This window comes from Cydia pomonella, chromosome 18 (assembly GCF_033807575.1).
Source record: "Cydia pomonella isolate Wapato2018A chromosome 18, ilCydPomo1, whole genome shotgun sequence".
NCBI classification, from domain to species: Eukaryota; Metazoa; Arthropoda; class Insecta; order Lepidoptera; family Tortricidae; genus Cydia; species Cydia pomonella.
This window is the reverse complement of record NC_084720.1, coordinates 5,595,666-5,616,094: the sequence shown is the minus strand read 5'-3', so window position 1 is coordinate 5,616,094 and position 20,429 is coordinate 5,595,666. Positions and strand designations below refer to the sequence as shown.

The window sequence follows — 20,429 nt, the reverse complement described above, 5'->3', positions numbered from 1 at the left end:
CCTTTAAACAAGCAATTCTTGTATTTTTATATATATTTCCGGGATCTCGGAAACGGCTCTAACGATTTTGCTGAAATTTGGTATATGGGGGTTTTTGGCGGTAAACAATCGATCTAGATTAGTGTTATGTTTGGGAAAACGCGTGTTTTCGAGTTTTCATGCGTTTTTATTTCGACGCAAAATATGGTCGCTAATTTCGCGTTGCCGGCCACTGTCCGTCTGGTCCAGCGGGTTAAGACGCGGACGGCAAGAAACAACCAGTGTAACGGGTTCGAATCCCGCCCGGTGACTAGCTTTAGTTTTTTTTTTATATGTTCAAGTTTATATATAATTTTTTAATTTTTATTGTTTTTAGACAAGTTAAAAACAATGTAGTTAATGTTTGAGATAACAATATATACACCTCAAAAGAAAATAAGGGCCACTGAGTTTTTTGGCTGTAACTTAAAACATACTTATTTTATGTGATAAATTTTTTTACAATAAAAAATGGCATTATTTTTTTACTATTTAAGTGTATTTCTGTAACCATTAACGAATAAAAAAAAAGAATTTAAAGTTTTAATGAAAATTTACTTCTCTAATAAAAAAACTTAAAACTTAGAAATCACTGAAAATTAAACAAAATGTCTTTAAATCACTAAGTAACACTTTTGTTAGTAACGGGTATGTCCTCCTCTTTTAACATTACATTCTTGCACCCTTGAGTGCATGCTTTCGATCAAGTTTTTCACATTTTTCTCTGGAATAACATCCCAAGCCCTTTTAAAAATGTTTATGAGTTGCTGCTGGTTGTTAACCTCTTGCTGACTCTCCCTAACACGTCGTTTTAATTTAACTGGTCCCAAAAGTGGTCTATCGGATTTAGATCAGGGCTGTTGGCAGGCCATGGTAAGACATCGATGTGCGCTTCATCAAGTACAGCTTTAGTAGCTCGAGCTGTATGAGCACGGGCATTGTCTTGCATCAGGATGAAGCCAGGGCCCACTCGCTGTGAAAATGGGATCACGTGGGGTCTAATGACGCTTTCGATGTACCGCTGTGCAGTTACGGTACCTTCATTTACAATGACCAGCTCCGTTTTCCCGTGTAGGCTTATGCCGGCCCAGACCATAACATTGGGCCCTCCGAAACGGTCAACTTCATGGATGCGAGCTTCAGAAAAGCGTTCACCACGTCGTCTCCAAACTCTAACACGCCGATCGTCATTAAAAAACTTCACTTTGCACTCGTCTGTAGAAAATAACCATGCCCCACTGGTTAAGGTTCCAGTTCAAATATCGGCGACAAATTTCTACGATTTGTACGTTGAACGCTGGCTAGCGGAATTCGAACCACTCGTCGTCTGGATGTTTGGTGACCTTCATGCAGTCGGTTACGAATCGTTTGGTCACTGACCAGCGTCTCACGTGGCACCTTCATGCTGAGAACATAATGAATAGGATCCGCAAACTGACCTGGACTTTCCAAAATCTTAGGCATGTAGTGTCAAAAAATGTGCTTAATCAAGTTTACGTATCGCTGGCTCAATCCGTCATCACATACTGTATCTCTGTATGGGATGGTGCCACAAAGACTAAGTTTCTTGAGCTTGAGAGAGCTCAAAGAGCATTGCTAAAAGTCATGCACCGAAAGCCGTTCAGACTCTACTCACTCTGCAATTTATTGTCTGTGAGAAAATTGTACATTCTAAATCTTATTCTAAAAACACATAAGCGAACTACATACAAAACAAACAATACATGCACACGTAGGAAAAATATTAACGTAATTAAAACCCATACAGTTTGAAAACTGCATTTGCCAGAAGACAGCAACAGGCACAATCTTGCAATCTGTATAATCGGATAAACAAACACATTGACATTTATTCCTGCACTACATACGAGTGTAAGAATAGGTTAACTAAATGGCTAAAAACTAAAAAAAAAAAAAAAATCGTTTATTTCAGACAGAATCCATAGAGTGAGTATTAATAATAATTACATAACACTTAAGCTACGAGTATGTTAGTATTGTACATGCCAAATAAAAGTAATAAATAACAATAATAATAATTTAGTTTAAGTATCTGCCCCCTCCTGGCACAAAAAGCTACAACGACATAGAAAACTTAATTCAAAATAAGTATAACGAACATTGATATAGACCCAAACAAACACGCACACACACACACACACACATACACACACACACACACACACGTCTATTTTATATTAAGTACCCAATGCATCTCTTATATATATCATAATAGTGTCTTGTCAAAATTGTTGTAAATGAAAAAATTTTGTTATCTGTTATTTTTCTATAGTTTAATATACTTTCTACATCTAAGTTACTGTAAATTAACCGCGTGCAAGAGCGGTGCTCTTTTAGCACAAGTGTTTTCTCACTTAAAAAGAGGCACCAGCGCAGATATTGTAATTTGTTTTTTAAGCTACTGAATAAAAATATTTTTTTTTTTATATTTACTGACACGAGTACCTGTTGTCAACCGTAGTCGATTTTGTAGTGTACGAGCCGTCACTGAGCGTTCTCGTCGGGCACTTAATCGGATGTAATGGTCCTCTTGAGCAGTAGTAGCACAAATCCTACCTGACCCAGGTCTTCTTGCGACACTACCGGTCCGCTGAAAGCGATTCCAAGCATTTTGGATGGCTTGACGAGAAAATCCTAGCCGCAAAGCCACCGAACGCTGTGAATTACCTTCTGCAACCAGTGTAACATCCCTGGTTGCAGTATTCATGTCCATATGTCTTCGATGTCGCTCCATTATTCATTAAAAGGAATATTTAATGAATTTTCTTAAGAAAACCTTATTTTTTTGGACAAAAACGAACGCTAAAGAGCAATTATTGAACAACGTAAAACAAAACAAAAGATCATAAAAAATTCAAATCGTTCTTTTTTTTATCAGGCAGTATACTTCAACAAAAAATTCAAAAAAAAAGTTTAGATACCAAAGAGTTCGTGACATGCCTAAATTGAATCTTACTTTTTAAGTTATGACTATGAGAAATATCTATGGTATGTTTAGCTGTGATAGTCTTAGGACACTTCTCTGACCCGAGCGTATTGTGTGACTTTAGTGGCCTAATTTTTTTAATTATATTTTAATATTCGACCTTTCATTCTGAAAAAGGACCTAAATAAAAAAAAAGTAAGGAAAGCCTATATGTGATCATATCAGTTTTTAGGATCACTGAAATCAAACACCTGATCTACACAGAAATCGATTGTAAATAATAATAATTGTCAGTTCAAATTTTACTTTTTTAAGTTTATGTAGATTATCGCATGATTATCACCTAAATATCACCATATTACAATAAATAGTTATAACCGAGCAAAGCTCGGTCGCCCAGGTACTTATACTTATTTATTATACTGACAAGGAGAATCTTTGACAGCAGTCAATGAAAGTTATCGAATGTCTCCGATATAGACAAGAAAAAGAAAGCAATTACCAGTACCTATGTATAAACGATTTTATTTGTCAAAGATGCAATAAAAAATATTTACATCGATAAAAGGACGAAGGATTGCGTAGCATGCCAATGAACAATGTTTTGAAATTAGTCGTGGACATGACGGGTAGGGACTGACATTTTATTTGTCTATACATGACGTACGTACATTATTGCCATATGTCAGCTGCTTGTCGCAACACTATTTCAGGCCAAATATAATCTTGACAGGCTTTCATTTTGGGCAACATAAAGACCCACACTAGCCTCTCCCGAGCATCGGCAACTCAACACTATGGCTGCTGCTGGACGCAACGTTGGCGCAACTGCGCAGCGACGTCATTTTCCATAGCGCTGACTACACACCGACGCTCAAAAGACGCTAGTATAGTACTAAATGGGATTGATATGGCCGTGGAGAGAATAAAACACTGTTAGGCCAATTCGAACGTGCTTCTGACATCAAACCAATATTTGAATCATATTGGAATGTCAATGTCAACTGTCATTCGCGCTGAGCTGTCTCGCTCGCACTAATACACGCACGGACAAGTTACTTATATGATTCCAAAAAATATTGATGTTTTTGTTTTTTGATTTAAAGCTCGTTTATTCCAAACGTTTTACAGTTTCTATCTTCGTTAATTTATACTATCTATATACATATTTTATTTTTAATTAGGTATTTGTTTTGTTAATCTACGTTATGTTCATTTGGACGCCCAGTTTTGGGCAAAGGCCTCCTCCATATCACGCCATTTGTGTCGGTTTCTAGCTGTTCGTTGCCATGTTTTGCCTGCCAGTTTTATTATGTCGTCTTTCCAGCGCCTCTCCCTGGTCACTGTTTCTTGTGCTTTTCTTTCCTCAGCGTCTCTTGGATACCATTGTATGATGCGTTCGCTCCATAGGCTTAGGCTTGATGTGAATTGCACGCGCATGTGAAGATTGTGAAGTGTAATTGACCTGTGTAGGTAAATTGTAAAAGCCTCATTTACATCAAATTCAGACAGCAAAGACGAGTCAATGACTTTTCACTAATTAGCCCAATTAACCAAATCCGTAAAAGCATTGAATTTAATTACAAATCAGGAAACAAAAAGCCGGAAGGGTATACAACCTTTTCCTTCCCTCCCGTCACGAACTTCAGGCGTTGAGCCGATTGAAAGTGAAACCAAATCATCTCGACAATCGGCCCGCTTTGAACTTTAAATTATAAAGTCAAATATTAGATCCATATCGTATTTAGACCTAATATTTGACGTCGGTATCTTAAAGTTCTTGGGTGAACCTATCTGAACGTTTTGTTTGGCAACCACTATTTTCTATCGATGTTATGAGTAACTATTAACCAAGTATTCCAGCTAATTGATTTGAAGAAATGACTAACTTTGTATAGTTTAATTGTTACTAATTTAAAAGCCTATTTTTAAAGTGAGGTATTCAATTCGTTTTTAACCTTTTTCGTCATAAAATGTTGAAAAGAGTTTGAAATGGCAAAAAATTGGACTAAATCGCATTATTATAATAATAATAACCAGTTCAGAAGGATTTATTTAATAAAGTAAAAATAAAAAACTGTGCGATGAGAAATTATGTTTTATTTAAATTAATTAATCGCCTACAAAGATAGATCTAGGAAAACAGTGGTCATTCCCAATAGGCTGGTATAAGTAGCCCGGTGAAAGCAGTTTTCCGCAACTCAACGACTGCACTGGCTTGGTATTTGCTTCATCCAACCAGCCCAATTTCTCAAATAATCCTATCAAACCTCTGATGATGAGTAGGACCTCGGGGAGTTCTCTCTGAGATCTGAGATGTTTATTCCCACTGAAGATGATTATTTTTGTGTGATAGATCGAACATTCAATATCCGTTGACATATTTCTAAGGACGGGCATTACGGGTATAAGAATGGGGCCAGTACAGCGGTGTCACGCACACGAATTCGAACCAATGGTTACCTGTGTTGAAGATAAATTATTTGACACCATGGACGAAATAAAGCACAAGATACTCGTAATTAGGTATTAGAAAAACGTAATACAGAGCAGATATTTTATGACGCAAGTTCTATTAAAGAAATCGGATAGAACTAAAAAATTAGGTGACTAGATCCGGACGGTGCAGTTCAGTTTTCTTCCATTCCAAAAAGTTCCATAGTGGCTAACTAATCGTTTTGACAGTTCGAAAAAGACTCTGATTTGACTAGTAGGAAAGTACCCTATTGTTATGTTGTTGTTGGAGCAGAATTTAAATTTTAAATTCATAATTTTGTAACAAGACCTAAAATTGTTAATACACCTATTGGGATATTAACGTTATTCACAACCAAAGTAGACTAAACAAGGATAAGGCAAGTTGTGGTGACGCTTGTGTGGGCAAATTTATTCATGGATTCATGGATGAGCTCTTGTTACAGCACGCGCTAATTTAGTATTATACCTATTCAGCCAGTGCTGCTTGGTTAATTAACAATTTATCGCTTAATTTACTTTCATTATGCATTTAATAAATAAAAAACCATTTACATATGTACCATGTTTATGAACCATTTATTTATTTGTAATCTTGAAAGCTACTACTTGTACTGCCGTGCACACCCTAAACCGTAGTTACTGTCAATTTTACGATTTTTTTTTGTGATTTATAATCAGTATCTACACTCAGATACATAATTGTGTACAATCGGTTTTCAATTTGATTGAAAGTTCTTAAATGCATACGGATGAAGTCTGGCCAAATACGAGTATTATTTATTTATTTAAACTTTATTGCACAAAATACAAAAAATAATGTACAAATGGCGGACTTAAATATTCGTTTTATATTGGCACAAAGTTTAATACTACTGTTTCCATGTAGGTATGTGAATATTGTGAATACTTTAACCCTTATCAATGTCCGGCTGTATAAGTAATAAAAGTATTTAGCACTGCTATGTGCCTTTCTATAAGGGCCCCCAGCAAGCTCGGTTCTCCATACAAATGTGATTTTTTGTCTTTATAATAAGATAAGGTATATCTAGTCCTGTAATCGGTTTATGTACCTTCAGATACAATAGTTAAAAAAACACAATGAATGAGTTTTTCATACTAAACTTGCTTTTGCTCTATTTCATTTGTTTTATAAACTGCAGCTATATAAACAAATTACAGGACTAGCTATACCTCATGTCATGTTAAAAGTCGGCAACGCAATTACAACTCCCATGTGCCAGCACCAGAGGAGTTGCCAGCCTCTGTCGCTCATGGACATCCGTCCATGAGCGACGATAATAGCTCACCGTATAAGAAAATGTGCTAAATAGCTCCATTTTACGTTATGATAACACTTACCATAAGATCAGCGATAGCCAAATGCATCAGCAGCAAGTCGAGCCTGCTGGCGCGGCCCGCTCGCCGCCGCTTCACCAGCTGCGTCAGCACGGTGAGGTTCCCCGTGGCCGACACCACCATCAGCACGCTGTACACGCAGATCTGCACCACGTGCCCGTGGTTAAAGGTCATGTCCAGGGGGAGCGGGGAGCTGGCGTTCGTGTGCGTCCAGTTCTTCTGCGCCACTCCCCCCGGCCCTGACACCTTATCGTCCATCTCCATATTTATTTCACCATCTTGCTCAATCTTTAGCCTGTAACAAAGGAATTTTTCTTAATAGGATTCAATTTGATGCTAATTGGGGGATGAAAAGACAGAGTTCTTTGAAGTATTTTTTAATGGCTATCCTTATTGTTGAATTACACGAATAAAATTCATGAATTATTACCCAAAGATAGAAAATAATATAATAATGGTAGTAATGACTTGGTTCGTTTTATGAAGAAGCGTTTTCTGGCATTAATTTCCTTTAACCTTAATAATTTTCATACATTTTACCGCAATAAAGAGGTATACAGTAAACAAAGCTTTATTAGCCACTTTATGGCTTTTGAAAACACTGAGATGGAAATATAACACGTACACGTGTACCACACAAAAAGAGAAAATGTTTTTCCACTTCTATTATATATTTTCCATTCTCCATGATTTTTAGGGTTCCGTACCCAAAGGGTAAAACGGGACCATATTACTAAGACTCCGCTGTCCGTCCGTCCTTCCGTCCGTCTGTCACCAGGCTGTATCTCATGAACCGTGATAGCTAGACAGTTGAGATTTTCTCAGATGATGTATTGCTGTTGCCGCTATAAAAACAAATATTAAAAAGTACGGAACCCTCGGTGGGCGAGTCCGACTCGCACTTGTCCGGTTTTTTAGTATGTTATTGATACAATGGTTAACTTGGTTAATAGGTTTTCCTTTTTTTCAAAACTTGCAAAATAAATAAATCTTTTCAAAAAAGCGAAACCTATAAACCTAGAATATATTATGCTGAAGCGATCGATATCAAAATCAAAGTGATTTCTCAAGATTGAATTAGTGGAAACCGTTTTCTCCGGAAATGGAATTTCATAGAAAAAGTACCGTTATTTCGTTAGAATCGCAAAGCTATTCTTCCCTCTTAATATTCAATTACCCTGGCCCTGGTCGACTTTATTACCATCGAAGGTATAATAGCGGTAGTTAATTTTTATTGATGTAGACGGTAACAGAAAAGTCATCCCTATACTTTAATTAAAAAAAAGCGGCCAAGTGCGAGTCGGACTCGCCCATGAAGGGTTCCGTACCATTTATGACGTATTAAAAAAAACTACTTACTAGTTCTGGTTCAAACCAATTTTCGGTGGAAGTTTGCATGGTAATGTATATCATATATTTTTTTTAGATTTTTCATTCTGTTATTTTAGAAGTTACAGGGGGGGGGGGACACACATTTTTTCACTTTGGAAGTGTCTCTCGCGCAAACCATTCAGTTTAGAAAAAAATGATATTAGAAACCTAAATATCATTTTTGAAGACCTATCCCTATACACGCCACACGTTTGATGAAAAAAAATTTTTTTTTAAATTTTTATGACGTATTAAAAAAAAACTACTTACTAGATCTCGTTCGAACCAATTTTCGGTGGAAGTTTGCATGGCAATGTATATCATATATTTTTTTTAGATTTTTCATTCTGTTATTTTAGAAGTTACGGGGGGGACACACTTTTTACCACTTTGGAAGTGTCTCTCGCGCAAACTATTCAGTTTAGAAAAAAATGATATTAGAAACCTCAATATCATTTTTAAAGACCTATCCATAGATACCCCACACGTATGGGTTTGATGAAAAAAGATTTTTTGAGTTTCAGTTCTAAGTATGGGGAACCCCCAAAATTTATTGTTTTTTTTTCTATTTTTGTGTAAACATCATAATGCGGTTCATAGAATACATCTACTTACCAAGTTTGAACAGTATAGCTTTTATAGTTTCGGAAAAAAAGTGGCTGTGACAGAATCGGACAGACAGACGGACATGACGAATCTATAAGGGTTCCGTTTTTTGCCATTTGGCTACGGAAGCCTAAAAAAGGTATATGTTATTTATTGCTTCAATGTTACATTTCAAGCCATATTTTAATAACTTCAATGTTACATTTCGAAATAAATTAATGTGCTATACTTACAAAAAATGTCTACAAACATTTTACGTGTATAAAAATGAACTGTCATCATTGGACGTGCGAGATAGTGTGTAAAACGTTCAAGTTGATAAACAAGACCAAGACCCGGTACTTTGAAAAACTAGCGCAGCTAGAAGATGTTAGAAGATATTTGGAAGAAGTCCCGTTTTCGTTAGTAATATTGTGTAAAATCGTTAAAGTTTATATTGGTGTTTAGTAGTTTCTAAAAATATTTAAGATATTGCTATAACTTAGGTAGGTGTAAAGCGATATTCCAAGCTCTTAATCTGTCAGGCTCTGCGCTAAATTGCATTCTATTCTCTCGGCATCGCATGATTATGATTATGATGAGCACCTAAACTACGCACGTGTGTCTAATCACGTCGAATAAAGTAATCTATCCAGAAAATATCCACGTTAAACCTAAGATGAATTTAGCGAACCTGAGAATTCATAACATTGAGGTTTTCAAAATTAACTACAGACAATCGAATATATACAAACAAAAATAGTGGGGATTAATTGAAGGGCATATTCGGTATTCGGAAAAGTAGAAGAAAAATGGTTTTAACGCAAAAAATATTGGCCTTTGTATGGAAGGATGGCTGACCTACCCTATAGAAAAAACAAAGTTTTTTTCGCATCAAAAATTTTTTTATTCTCTTTTTTTCTAATCAGAACACGATACCAAATATGCCCTTAAACGGATCCCCAATATTTTTGTTATACCTTATATGTAGGTAAGCTATTGGATCTAAATACGAAATATGGCATATAATTTGATTATATTATATCTGTACCTAAACAAGACAACACTGCAAGTTCATAAGCCCGCCGGGCATAGATGGGAATAGGCGCTACATACAAATCATTGCCATCTCTGGCTACCTCTTGTATGGCGGTGGTCACGTGGGGCGGGCACAGATGGGAATACACCGTTCATAAAACACAAGAAAAATAAAAATAACGACAGGTAACTTAATATTAAAGAAAATTGTCACTATGTAGAGATCCTACAGAAGTAACTTAGAGGCTTAGATTGATGAAAAATTACAGCAATAAGATTCCTGAAACGTATGAAGGTTGTTTGTAAATAACACATTTATCTAGACACGCGGCAGTGTGTCAAGCCAAGTTCAAAAGAGGGTGACGTGACTGGTGACGCAGCGGCTACGGCTTATGTTACACGAACCATTTGAAGCCACCCACGTAACTCAAAAACATATGAAATTTGGTTCATTGATTAAGACTTTTATAGCTAAGTAGAACCCCATATTTCATGAATATAGCTCCACCGGTTATTGAGATACATAACATCTAAAAATCCGTATTTTTCTCACCGAGTGACTGACTGACTGACCTAACATCAAAAACCTAACCCACGTCCGGATGACCTAGCAAGTTGAAATTTTACATCCAGCTGGGTAATTGTGTGATTACGAACCTGACGTAAAGAATCATGATTTTTCTCGATTCGTAATATTTTCCGAAAAATAGTTTTTATTTACACACTAATTTGTAAAAGCAAAAATAATATTTACTTTTTAAATCAAATATGATGAAAACAGGATGTTCTGTACACAAAGTAATGACATCCTATAAAAAACATAAATGTGAAATGAGAGCCAATTTCAATAAGTATTAAGAATGTGCGTCATTGTTGACTTCGCTGGGAACAGAATATAAGGGTGTCAAGATCTGGTCCGCTCGGGATGTAATTAAAGTTCAGGATTGGTCTTGACTAGTTTTAAGAAAATTATCATTTTAGGTACAAATATTAGGGTGTCCCTTATTTTACGATTTCTAAAATTAAGAACGCATACCCCCTTAATATAATAATGAATTACCCCAAAACAGCCTGAAAAAAATATTCAAGGCATTCCTGTAACAGGAACCCGTGCCGACTTGCAACTGAAATTCCTATACAAAGTTAATATGGAGAAATTTGGTCAGATAGTAATTTTTTTATTGGTCTTGTGTTCGCATCGATCGTTTATATGGCTGTATTATAGAAGGTTAAAAAAAAATTTTTTGGTCTTTTTCATATATTATACTCATTTGGCAGAATCACATGAAAGTCGGCATATTCTTAACATTGAACTTGGCTCTCATTTCACATGCCTATATGTTTACGTATCTAACAAGTATGTAAGCGCGAAAGTGACGGGCATAGTGACGAGTGATAAAAATGGAACCATGCTGCCATCGCAGTTTTGATTTTGTACTTACCTTTTGTACAGTCAGAAGGCTATTCGGAGAATTACATACCAAAAAGTTGTTTATTTTTCACGGTGCCACAGAATAAAGTTTTACTAATTTTTGAGTAAACATGCATATTCTCATTTAAAGTTTGTTGTTAGCAAATATTTTAATTTGCTCTTTAAAACGAAAAACCCGACTTTGGCCATTGTAGGCAAAGTAATCCTTCAGAACAGTAGAGGGTACGGCGAGTCGAAGACCGTGAACACACAATAAATAAAATACCTAAACAAACTTGAACAAGTGCAAAAAACGGGTGCACTACATTTTTACAAGCTTTTATTGAACTTGCAATGTTTGTATGTATGTTCGTGTCTAAAACATCAAATGAAGGGACATAACCATGACTAATGTACATCAAATTGTGTAAACATATTTTCACGTCAGCAGCTAGAACAAGGGTAATTTGCTGCTTAAAAACAGTGAGCAAAAACGCATTTTGCTCACCGAGTGAGACAAAATAACATTCAAGTGACCTTTAGATTCGAATGTCATTTCAACGTGCGGGGTCTAATACAAGTTCGAAATATTTGGATTCTATTATCTTTATCCCTTTCACGTCATTAGCAAAAAGAAAGAGACAAAAAAGTGCATACGTAATTCAACGGTATATTGACGGTTTATAATAGACCCCCGAAATAAGTCAGACCGCATCGTTCCAAAACACCCTACGAGTCTTCATTCGTAATAATTAATTAATGAAATAAAAGTTTAAAATTTAATAAAAACACCATATTTTACGTATTTTATTATACAATCAAAACAATGAACTTATACAAATTTACGCAATTGTTACGCAGTAAATAATTCTACTTAACTACTTTTAACGATCTCTACTATAGTTGACAAATAGTAGTATCCGCAATTCGGACCGGATCTTGCAAAGTTTTTTTTTTTTACAAAAAAAAGTTGTCGATTGAACTGTCAATTGATGTTCGTTAATTCATTATTTTCGTATTATTTTATTGAAATTTCTTTCGTTTTGTTTTATTGCGGTAATTATAGTTAATTGTTAGAATACCTTCAGAAAACATGAGTGAAATAGTGATCCGTCCGTGTGGGTTACATTTTATCAGGTTGTATTTTTTGATGGCTGACTGACGTGAAAAATTTTGTGTACTGTGTTATTTACATCTCGTGCGCTTTTGAGTCCCTTACGCTCAAGATTCTAAATTACATTCACTCGCTACGCTCGTGAATCTATTATAGAATCTTTCGCTTGCACGGGACTCAAAACAAGCACTCGAAGAAATATCAAACTTTGCTCTCTTGTTGTACAAATAACTATTTCTATACCGCGAGATGCGCAGCAACAAGCTCGCCCACCTCCTCGTCACCCGTGCACACAAACTGCGCAAATCCGAAAGGTGTACGTCGTCGGCCGGCCCGTCAGTGTACAACAGACTACCGGATAAAATAAAAAAGGATGCAGCTTCTGCGGTGGCCTTTAAGTTAAAATTGCGCAAGTGATCAATCAATCAATCTTCGATCTCCCTAACATATAAATATTATTTATTATAATCTAGTCACCTTTATAAAGCAGAGATACTTAAATTAAATATGTTAAATGTATAATAATTCATTTGAATATGTTCCTCACGCAGCGGCTTACGTGGGTGATGATTCATGAATGCGACGCGGCGGTCCAACGGCATTCGGAGATCGCTCACGTAGGACACTTCCATAGGTATCAAAGGATTGAATTCACCCGCGCCGCGCGGCGCCGCAGGTAAGACACTGCCTAATGATATGAAAATCATCATGTTCATGACATGTAACTTGGCGTTATAAAAAAATTATGTGTAGTTGTATTTGTCCTATAATATTAATATCCAGAGAAATAAATGAGGACCACGTTTGTATGGAGAAGGTGCCGTCCCCTTTTGTCTTAACCTCCTGACGATTAGCCAGCTTAATTTAACTCTTTGAACGCCAAGAACCCCTAAAGGCGTCGTTACTAAATAGTCGTGCCCACAACGCCAAGGACAACTATACATAGGTGTCATGACGTACGCTGTCAAAGTAACCTTCACACTTTCAAGTAAGGTTTACATTAGCTCGCTTGCGCCCGGGAGCTTGGCGTTTGAGTGATGTTTGTGTTTCTGACATAAAGCGTTCAAAAGGTTAAACTCTGTCAAAAATTAATTAAGGCCTATATACTATGTGTATATAGGCCCCAAGTTTTCCTCCAGTTTTTGCCACGCATCCCGATCTTGGGATAAATAGGGCCACCCCATGCCGGCAGTTTTCTTCATATCGTCCGCCCAGGGGGCCTACCGCGAAAATAAAAATTCGCAATTTGTGGGGATCTTTCTCTTTTACTCTCACTAAGACGTAATTAGAGTGACACAGAAAAATACCCGCAATTGACGAACTTCGGTTATAGCCCAGTGCTTGAGCGGGCGTCCTGAGTGTATCCCAGCAACACAGGAAGGAGGGATTTATGTACTATGTGTAGGACGCGGGTCGTCAGGAGGTTAATTATTAGTCAAATGCCACTCAAGCAACTATGATTCTCATTTGTCAATCATGTTGTCTGATTGCAGCATGATTCCTATCCGATTTATTGAATGTTTACCAATTTGTGGCATTGAATACACCGAATCATGTTTCATTGTTGGTTTATTGACATCAGGGGCTCAATTCGGCTGAAGAAAGTAGCAACTCAGGTGTGCGTATCAATATGCCAAAGAAAATTTCCAAAAAATTGCAAAGTTACCTTGAAATGTTCTCGGTATGTTTTTTGCACATGACAGTTGAAACAGACGCCAGTGAGTGACGTAAAAGTTAAATGAAACAGTCGTCAACTGTTTAGAAATTTGAGTAATCCCTAATCTGAACGGGAACTTTCCAAGTGGTAACTTGCATGAGAATTATCTGAACAAAGTTTCCAAGAATTTTGGAAATTTTACAATGTTCTACAGCTTGCACATTGTTATAGAGGGTTTCACAGGCGAAGTTTAGCCTTTCATTGCGGTGGTTATGTTGATGTCATTCAACTTTGACTAAGACGCCATCCATTTATTAGGTAAGATGATTTAGGAAGGGGGGGTGTCGAACATGTCTTATTTTTTCTTACAAGGTGGTGGTGGTTTTGATAATTCTTACGAAAAATCGTACTTACGTTTTTTTTTTAATATTTCTGATTTATTTCTTCTCTATATTCTAATTGAAACAAGAAATACGCTGATAGTTATTTTTTTCACTAGGACTTGTATTTAATTTATTATTAATTATTTAATGTGTACTTATTCTAAAATGGCGTAACTCCAGTTCTACGCAAGAAGCTAGTCTTGTCTCGATCGAAAAAAAAACTCATTGACAAGACGTTGTCATTGTCAATGTTTAAAAATGGTCCGTTGTTGTTTTAAAACAATATTGATAAAGTATCAGATTTTTGATAAAATATCAGATTTCTACGACGATTTTGGATATAATAATGGATATGTGATTACGACACCTGGTTTTCTTCCTGGCCAGGTCAAGAGCACCCTAAACCGACGACCGCGTATGAGGAATGTTATGAAAATGAAAGAAGCGAAAGAGGTATGTTAGGATCGTAGCAAGTGGAAATCCGTGGTCTCTGCCTACCCCTCCGGGAAATAGGCGTGATTATATGTATGCATGTTTCTATTACACGAACACTAATTTATTTTACTACTTTAAAAAAAAACGCATTTAACTGATTTGCATGACCGAAGTGATTCCATGAGAGCTCCGTCAACAAAGTATTGTACGGAGCTAGCTCTAACAATCACAAATCTGCGTCATTTTTGTATAAATGATGAGTGCTGTTTCAGCTGTTTGAGACTGCTTCATAATAATGGAATCTAGCTTGACTATTTTATTGTCGCCATTTAATTTATTAAGTTTAAGGGCATATTCGGTATCGTGTGCTGATTAGAAAAAGTGGAAGAAAAACATTTTTGATGTTAAATATTTTTGGCCTTTGTACGAGTATGGAGAGATGGACGACTTGGCCGACCTGCCTCATAGAAAATTTTTTTTTTTTTGCGTCAACATACTCTAATTTCCCGAACATAAAACCTATATTCTGAACTTTCCGTACCATAACGAAATAAATCGCAACAATATCCACGCAAGTTAAAATTTGAGGTGTACAGTCGCCATCAGATATATCGGAGTGGCCAAGGTGCTCACAAATATCTAGACACGCCTCTATTGTCAAGACGTTAGAATGCGTGTTCAGATATTTTTGAGCACCTCGGCCGCTCCGATATATCTAATGGCGACTACAATTGTACGATCAAAGGACGGTCGAATAATAGAATGTCCCAGCAGTGCCGATGCCGGCTACAATGAATCAAATTGACCTACAAAGCGTCCTCGATTTTTATTGCGCGTGTATGTGAGAAATATTGCAAGATCTATCTACATATAAGTTTATTATAAATCAAATATAACTTAGGCCTTTTAGGGTTCCGTACCCACGGGTACGGGACCCTATTACTGAGACTCCGCTGTCCGTCCGTCTGTCCGTCCGTCTGTCCGTCCGTCCGTCCGTCCGTCCGCCAGTTGAAATTTCTACAGATTATGTATTTCTGTTGCCTCTATAACAACAAATACTAAAAATAGAATAAAATAAATATTTCTTTCCAATCTCGAGGTTCTCATCATCCAATCACCGAAGTTAAGCAACGTCGGGCGGGGTCAGTACTTGGATGGGTGACCGTTTTTATAGATAATGGTACGGAACCCTTCCTGTGCGAGTCCGACTCGCACTTGGCCGGTTTTTAGTGCCCGTAAGGTCCGTCCTTATATATGTATTACAGTGGGTTGAAATGATAATGATTATGATTAGTAGTTTTCGATCAAAAAACCGAACTAAGTTATATACGAGCTCAACACTTTCAGTGCCAAGCGCCCTAAATAGAAATTAACACACATACGTGTTCTTGGCAGTCAATGTGTTAACATGGTTAGTGTCTCGTTCACGATATAATTCCTTCAGGGAGCAAGTCTACCGACGTCAACAATAGAAGGTTGCGGCGTACCGTCTCGCTAGCTCCCGGCGGTATCGTATTCACAAAATATCATGTATCTCACCTAGTTTAAGAAGATACTTTAATATTTATTAATAGCCCCTTCGTTTGATTTTCTTTGGTTTCTTAATTATCATAAGAGTTAGGAGCTTTTAAAAAGGAGGTTTTCTCATCTAACTTTTATAATAATCAATACAGAAAAAAAGTCAAACGAAGGGAAGGGTCAATTACACAATACAATACAATATCTTATTTAGTAATATTTCCCATAAAGTCAATATTCAGGAAGGAAAATGGGGATTACGTTTGTCTGAAGAAGCGGTAGACCACTATTGACTATCGTCTTATTCTTTCAATAAGTATTTGCTCAGATTTCACTAATACTGGTTAAAATAAAGTGAAGCGCTCCGTGAGCGTTGACAATAACCACTACATTCAAATCATTTCTCTCGATTTATCAATGTTTTAAGTTAAAATCATACCTATGTAATGTAACTATGGGATATTTAAAATACAACCCTTTTCAAATAAATACCTAAGGGCCTACGCTAGCTGACGCGGACGCCCACCGCGTGCGCACGCACGCGGGTGCTATTTGTAGGTGAAATCCGCCGCACGCGTCCGCTTCAGTTAGCGTCGCTCATACTATTTTTGTTAACCCGCTCGTCCGCTCCGTGCACCCGCGCCAGCTAGCGGAGGCCCTATTGTGAATGTTTTATATTTACAATAACCTATCGTATGTTTTAAATAAAGTATAAACCCTTTATTTGACTGCTGCTCTGACTACCGATGACGACTGTCAGACGCGCTGAACAAGTAAATAAAGATATTCATTTCATTTCACTATGCTGTCAACATTTTAAACATTTTTCTGATGCAATAGGCCATAAAATAAAATAAAAATCTTAGGCAACATTACTCTCAACATTTCAAAACACTCGTTCACTAAACGAATCAGACTGGCATCGCCGCGCCGTAAGCCATTATTGAAATGGGAAAAATTTCAGCTGCACACTCAAAATAAACAAAAAATGTATTTTAAGCTGCCAGTACCCATCTGAAAAATCTGTAAAAGGTTTAATTAAAACTATCAGGGAAATTCGAACGTACATTGACATCAATATTAATCATATTATTCAGTTACCGACGTTATCGTGCGTCTCGTCCGCGACAATACAGATACCTGCACGAGGAGATAACAAAAAAATTCTTACTTCTTATTTTCATACTGCGCATAAGAATGGCGCTCGTATTAACCAGTGATCTAATAATGTAATGTATATTTCGAATAAATATATTTTCCATAATGTAATTATCTTCGCAACTAGGCAGCTCCCGAGACAAATATGCCAATAGCTGTCGCGTTAATGTATCAACGTTGAAATTTTATCCTTGGACTAGATGAATTTGTTATGTGTGGCCATATTTTGAGAAGTAAATATGTAGGTCATATTGAACAAATCTTACAGCGCCAATTATTAAATGGCGCAAAAATCTGCCATTTCTTAGAAAACATCAACATTATGATATTATTTTTAAGGGTTGCGAAGTTGGAATCTCAAAGCGGATTTCGATTCTTTTGTGGTGAGCGGCTGAACGTCAAGCGACCTTCAACAAGGAGGAGTTTTTGCCGAAGGGTGTCAAATTCCGGCGGTTCTGCGGCCGGCTCCCTGACACTGCGGGGTTGTGTAATGCACCGCAACCATAACGTGTTTTGTAGTTTTTACTTTAAGATATATATTTTTCTCAAACTTGCTGTGAAATGATGACATGACTTACGTCAAATTAGGTCCGGAAATACTACATATCAGGTGGCATGAGTGAACATGATATGTAAAGGAATTTCATACTGCCTTACACACCTAGGACTGTAAAGCAACCTTCTTTTGTTTTTTAACGTCAAATTGTGACACAACGTCTTGGTATCCAACCATCAACTAGCTTCAGTTAGCTTGGTACGGTGATTTGTTGTGCATATTCGTTGCTAAGTAACGGCGGTGGCGCATCGCGCAGGCGCGCGGAATTGCTGGTAGAGTGGCGAGCCGAGTAGGTCGCCACAAAACAAATTGACTACAATTTTTTGTTTTAATTGCCTCAACCTCACTGTCCAAGGCCCTAGATCACGCGGCCGCGGTAGGCCTAAGAAGCGCTGGCTGGAGGTCGTGAGAGCGGACATGGTGGAGAGCAATCTCACATCTGAGGATGCCGAAGATCGGGCAAAGTGGAGAAGATTAAGTAGGAGAGCGGACCCTGGCGCTAGGCCGGGAAAACGCTAGGTTGAAGAAGAAGAATTGCAAATTTGAGAAAAGCACTATACATATCTCGGCGAGAAACGGGGTTGCCGGCCGCGTATCTCTATCCGGCTTCGCTACGCTCAGCCATATATATCTACTTGGCCTGCAACCCTACGTTTCCCGGTCTCTATAGTAATGTACTATTACAATATGTATGCTCATTTCAAGTTATTTAGTTATGGGCCACTAGTTGCCTGAAATAAGGATTTTTTTATTATTTCATTAAGTAATAATTTTATCCTCCATTTTTCGGGGTTGATACTTGTAGATATGTAATTATCACAAATTGACTAAGCTCCGCCGTAAGCTCAAGAAGGCTTTTGTTGTGGATAGGTAATCAGACAACGATTAATATACAAAAACTTAATTATATAGAAAACAATCACTCAGTAACAAATACCTGTGCTCATTACACAAATAAATGCCCTTACCGGGATTCTAACCCAGAACCTTCGGCTACGTTGGCTGGGTCACTACCGACAAGGACAGACCTGTCATTATGTGACCTAGTATGATCAGATATAGCACAATCACCCTTTATTAATTAATACTGACAGGTTTATGGAAATGACATAGGAAATGACATGTAATATTATGAATTGATTTTAATATATGATAATTGTTAATTTTTCCTATAATATTGTAATGCCTTGTACTTTAATTTGACATCTTTTCTGGAATTATTTTATATGACATTGTATATAATAAATAGTTGACGATCATAATGTAAATGCATATAGATTGTAATTTAATAATATGAAAGAAATAAATCAAAATCTAAACAACATCCAAAACCATTAAATGACTTTAAAAGGATACTAATATGTTTTTCAAATGCTGAGCTTCACTGAAAAAAAAAAACTTTGAAATTCAATCCGCAGGGGGGTGAAATTGAGATTGAAAGTTTTTAATGACATCATCGCGTCATCAGCGTAGAAGTCGTTAACCCTTATCTCGGCGAGGTCAAATATATCTTAAATTGAACTATTTTTTCACCAATTTGTCACCTAACACTCAATCATTAAAAAATAAGACAAAAGTTCCAGAGTTTTCCATTTTTGTAAAATCATATGTATCATATTTAATAGATCTCTTGATAGATAAGTGGCAACGATTATTTGAATTAAGAACTATCGCCCTGCTGAAGGAATACAGATCTGCAGGCGATTTCATCAAACCTACAAATTAGCAACCTACTTTTTACACTAAAAAAAAAATCTGATTTTAATAAAAAATTAATATCTAAGGTAACACAAATCATCATTTATTAATACTTACTACTGTGGGACTTAGTCAATTTTTGTAATAACGTCCTATAATATTTATTTATTATTATTTATTAATCTTATAATGCAATTTAAAGCACCGGGTGACTATTTCACGTGTAAAATAATGTTGTATAATCGAATAGCTAAATCATCACTAGGTAGAAAATTTTCATATTGTAAAGTTTCAAAAAACATCAACAAATATTTGTTGAAAAATACCGGACAAGTGCGAGTCGGACTCGCCCACCGAGGGTTCCGTACTTTTTAGTATTTGTTGTTATAGCGGCAACAGAAATACATCATCTGTGAAAATTTCAACTGTCTAGCTATCACGGTTCATGAGATACAGCCTGGTGACAGACGGACGGACGGACGGACGGATAGCGGAGTCTCAGTAATAGGGTCCCGTTTTACCCTTTTGATATTGTACCCTAAAAGTAATAAAAAACCCTACGCATTATGCCAAAAAACCCATAATATATATACCAAAAATACCTTACATTTGGAAAGGACCTGATACTCTTCAAAGTGCTGGATCGATTTTTATCAAACGTCGCAACGAAACTCGCTTTCAGGTAAAAAACCGCATGGAAATCGGT

At 36.8% G+C, this 20,429-nt stretch overlaps 1 protein-coding gene across 2 annotated transcripts in view; it reads right to left on the bottom strand.

Annotated features, from left to right (window-relative positions):
- The window catches only part of LOC133527842 (adipokinetic hormone/corazonin-related peptide receptor variant I), a 228,414-nt gene that overhangs the window by 76,333 nt on the left and 131,652 nt on the right, over nt 1–20,429 (bottom strand). For both annotated transcript variants that reach the window (XM_061865033.1, XM_061865034.1), the window contains exon 3: nt 6,803–7,094. In XM_061865033.1, coding sequence (XP_061721017.1) covers nt 6,803–7,063 — 261 coding nt within the window. In that variant the 5' untranslated portion in view covers nt 7,064–7,094. The remainder of the gene's footprint in view (nt 1–6,802; nt 7,095–20,429) is intronic.